Here is a 4,827-nt window from a genome sequence, read left to right on the forward strand (position 1 = left end):
TAAAAGAAAATTTAATAAACTAGCACCAATGGAAAAAATAAAAAGGAAAACTGAATTTTATGCATGAGGGAGATTCAAAAGATGGAGAAAAAATAATAGATGTGCAATAGAAAATAACTAAGTAACAGCCACTGTTGTCAGTATCATGGCTATAAATAATATTAATTCTAATTTTGATATAGTTTAGGAGTGATTACAGTCTTATATTTTAGACATTGTATGACACCAGAACCTGCTTTAATTCCACAACTGAGTAAATTATATTTCCTTAATGCCTTAAAAACTCAAGAATTCATGAACATGTAACAATGAATGTAATGGCACAAAAGTACATAGTAGTTCACAAAACATATGCAATGTAGTATTGTATCTACCTTGTATTAAATATTTATCAGTGTTTGAATCATCATTTGGTCTTAAAAACTGTTGAAGTGAGAAAAGTAAGAAAGGTGTTGATGTGTGTAGTGTTATTATTTAAAATATTATTTCCAACGGATTTATATGAAAAACTTCAGAATTTTGAAATAGGATCACAATAGTTTTAGCTTTGTTTAGCTCACAAACTTGCAACTGAGAGCATTTAAAGTGCAACAAATGTGCTTTACTATGATTTTCTTTACTCATTTTATATAATAAATATTTGCTTTTACTGCATTCATTGTATAATCATCAGTCAGTGATATCAATGGGCTTCTGTACTTATTGGACCCTTTTTCCTTTATTTGATATGATTTCCTGTGATGTCTGGTGAACTCATCTGTCACCTGAGGCTGTAACTAAGAGCCGTTGTGTCATTACAGTGTGATCCATCTATCTTACACATTTCAGATAGTAATAAATATATAAATACGGTTGTTTCATGAATTTAAAAGGACATTTGCTTAATAAAGACAACAGGAAGTGTAGAAGTGTATTACTCAGCCAGCAGCCTAGCCCCATAGGAGTGTGTTTGAAGACAACTGATTCACCTCTTTTTATTTAAAAGAATATTTACAAATGTAAAGTATTTTTAGGTTTAATCTCTGAACAACCATCTCTTCTTACTGTGAAACTCGTTTGAGTGGCATTTTAAAGTATTTTATAAGCATTTAGGAGAGAAATCACAAGGAAAAGACACTCAGCAGCGTGTCACACAGCAGGAGATGGGAGACGTTTGAGCACATTACAAACAAAATGAATAAAGTATTGAAGTTTATTTGACTGACATATGAAGATTAACTCCTTCGCTTTGAGTTGGAGTCATTGTTTTACTTTAGTTGCTCCTCTAGATGTGTATTTTATACATTTATATGTGAAGAGAAAACACAAGTGACACAGTTTTCCTGCTGCACTGGTGAGAGGCAGACTGGGTTGAGTCTCCACGGTTCTCATGGTGTGTTTAAGTGCCTTTCTCCGCTCGGAGTTTTCTATCAGTCATAACAGACTCGCAGAGAAGAATCGATACAGCACAATGGCAGAACTCGCTCCAGTCGCAGCACCGGTCGCCCCGGTTAAGACCCCGAAGAAGAAGGTATCCAAGCCGAGCAAGAAGACCGGACCCGGCGCCGGTGAGCTCATCCTGAAGGCGGTGGCCGCCTCAAAGGGCCGTAGCGGGATCTCCTACGTGGCCGTGAAGAAGTACATGGCCGCTGAGGGCTACGACGTGAAGCAGAACAGCGCCCACGTCAAACGCGCCGTCAAGAAGCTGCTGGCGGGAGGAGCCCTCGTTCAGCTCAAGGGGAGCGGGGCCACCGGCTCCTTCAAGGCGGCCAAGCCCGACGAGAAGCCCAAGAAGGCGGTGAAGAAGACCGTCGCTAAGCCCGCAGTGAAGAAGCCCGCAGTGAAGAAGCCCGCCGCCAAGAAGGCCGCTGCCGTCGCCAAGAAGCCAAAAGCCAAGACGACACCCAAGAAGGCCAAGAAACCCGCTACAGCCAAGAACACATCGGTGAAGAAGCTCACAAAGAGCCCGAAGAAGAAGCCGGTCAAGAAGGCAGAGACGCCAAAGAAAGCAGCGAAGAAGGTTGTTAAACCCAAAGCTGCCAAACCAGCCAAGAAGGCCGCGGCCAAGAAACCAGCCAAGAAGGCAGCAGCCAAGAAACCAGCGAAGAAGTAAACTTGTTAAAAGTTGGTTGGAAATTACAAAAAAAGGCTCTTTTAAGAGCCACCAAATCTACTTAAAGAGCACTATTCTGAATTATTATTATTATTATTATTAAGTGTTATCAGCAAATAAAACAACATTAACATCCATACTAAGTCTATATATATATATATATATATATATAATATATATATGACACAAATGTACAGAAATAAAAATGGTGAATAATAAATCTAAATGAACAATATGAATATAGTAAATTATGTATAATGAGAACTGACAGTAAGTGATTATAAGTTAAGGTGTGCTTAAAATATGTCGTATGTTCAGGTAAAATTATACATATTAGATATTAATTTCTCAAAAATGATTATAAATAAACTGAATATAAATGGATTATCCCAATACAAACCACCTTACCTGGCTTATAAATGCCTCTAATATATTTTATATGTGATGCATGTCATTAAACTAAAGATATACAGTTTAAAAAGCAGTTTATTATTATAATAAATACATCTTAAAACCCCATTAAAAGTGTAGCAGGACCATATTATTATAAGAATTACATCTTAAAACCCCATTAAAAGTGTAGCAGGACCATATTATTATAAGAATTACATCTTAAAACCCCATTAAAAGTGTAGCAGGACCATATTATTATAAGAATTACATCTTAAAACCCCATTAAAAGTGTAGCAGTACCATATTATTATAAGAATTACATTTTAAAACCCCATTAAAAGTGTAGCAGGACCATATTATTATAAGAATTACATCTTAAAACCCCATTAAAAGTGTAGCAGGACCATATTATTATAAGAATTACATCTTAAAACCCCATTAAAAGTGTAGCAGGACCATATTATTATAATAATTACATCTTAAAACCCCATTAAAAGTGTAGCAGGACCATATTATTATAAGAATTACATCTTAAAACCCCATTAAAAGTGTAGCAGGACCATATTATTATAAGAATTACATCTTAAAACCCCATTAAAAGTGTAGCAGGACCATATTATTATAAGAATTACATCTTAAAACCCCATTAAAAGTGTAGCAGTACCATATTATTATAAGAATTACATCTTAAAACCCCATTAAAAGTGTAGCAGTACCATATTATTATAAGAATTACATTTTAAAACCCCATTAAAAGTGTAGCAGGACCATATTATTATAAGAATTACATCTTAAACCCCATTAAAAGTGTAGCAGTACCATATTATTATAAGAATTACATCTTAAAACCCCATTAAAAGTGTAGCAGTACCATATTATTATAAGAATTACATCTTAAAACCCCATTAAAAGTGTAGCAGGACCATATTATTATAAGAATTACATCTTAAAACTCATTAAAAGTGTAGCAGTACCATATTATTATAAGAATTACATCTTAAAACCCCATTAAAAGTTTAGCAGGACCATATTATTATAAGAATTACATCTTAAAACTCATTAAAAGTGTAGCAGTACCATATTATTATAAGAATTACATCTTAAAACCCCATTAAAAGTGTAGCATTACCATATTATTATATTATATCTTAAAACCCCATTTAAAGTGTAGCATCTTAAACCCATTTAAAGTGTAGCAGTACCATATTATAAGAATTACATCTTAAAACCCCATTAAAAGTGTAGCAGTACCATATTATTATAAGAATTACATCTTAAAACCCCATTTAAAGTGTAGCAGTACCATATTATTATAATAATTAAATCTTAAAACCCCATTAAAAGTGTAGCAGGACCATATTATTATAAGAATACATCTTAAAACCCATTAAAAGTGTAGCAGGACCATATTATTATAAGAATTACATCTTAAAACCCCATTAAAAGTGTAGCAGTACCATATTATTTAAAACCCCATTAAAAGTGTAGCAGTCATATTATTATAAGAATCACATCTTAAAACCCCATTAAAAGTGTAGCAGGACCATATTATTATAATAATTACATCTTAAAACCCCATTAAAAGTGTAGCAGGACCATATTAGTTATAAGAATTACATCTTAACAACCCATTGAAAGTGTAGCAGGACCATATTATTGTGCAATTACATCTTAAAACCCCATTAAAAGTGTAGCAGTACCATATTATTATAAGAATCACATCTAAAACCCCATTAAAAGTGTAGCAGGACCATATTATTATAAGAATTACAATCTAAAACCCCATTTAAAGTTTAGCAGGACCATATTATTATAAGAATTACATCTTAAAACCCCATTAAAAGTGTAGCAGAACCATATTATAAGAATTACATCTTAAAACCCCATTAAAAGTGTAGCAGTACCATATTATTATAAGAAATACATCTTAAAACCCCATTAAAAGTGTAGCAGTACCATATTATCATAATAAATACATCTTAAAACCCCATTAAAAGTGTAGCAGGACCATTATTATAAGAATTACATCTTAAAAACCCCATTTAAAGTGTAGCAGGACCATATTATTATAAGAATCACATCTTATTAAAAGTGAAGAAGCAGGACCATATTATTATAAGAATTACATCTTTAAAACCCCATTAAAAGTGTAGCAGGACCATATTATTATAAGAATTACATCTTATAACCCCATTAAAAGTGTAGCAAGGAATCACATCTTAAAACCCCATTTGAATAGCAGGACCATATTATTATAAGAATTACATCTTAAAACCCTTAAAAGTGTAGCAGTACCATATTATTATAAGAAATATATCTTAAAACCCCATTAAAAGTGTAGC

At 33.1% G+C, this 4,827-nt stretch overlaps 1 protein-coding gene across 1 annotated transcript; it reads left to right on the plus strand.

Annotated features, from left to right (window-relative positions):
- Positions 1–1,423: 1,423 nt before the first annotated feature.
- Positions 1,424–2,170, plus strand: LOC129114353 (histone H1-like). The gene has a single exon (XM_054626638.1). It carries the CDS (start codon positions 1,451–1,453, stop codon positions 2,090–2,092), a length of 642 nt encoding a protein of 213 aa, XP_054482613.1. The 5' UTR covers positions 1,424–1,450; the 3' UTR covers positions 2,093–2,170.
- Positions 2,171–4,827: the final 2,657 nt, after the last annotated feature.

This window comes from Anoplopoma fimbria, unplaced genomic scaffold, assembly GCF_027596085.1.
Source record: "Anoplopoma fimbria isolate UVic2021 breed Golden Eagle Sablefish unplaced genomic scaffold, Afim_UVic_2022 Un_contig_10238_pilon_pilon, whole genome shotgun sequence".
Lineage (NCBI taxonomy): Eukaryota > Metazoa > Chordata > Actinopteri > Perciformes > Anoplopomatidae > Anoplopoma > Anoplopoma fimbria.

Coding starts and splice junctions, on each gene's coding strand:
- LOC129114353 (XM_054626638.1), top strand. CDS start 1,451: ATGGCAGAACTCGCTCCAGTCGCAGCACCGGTCGCCCCGGTTAAGACC.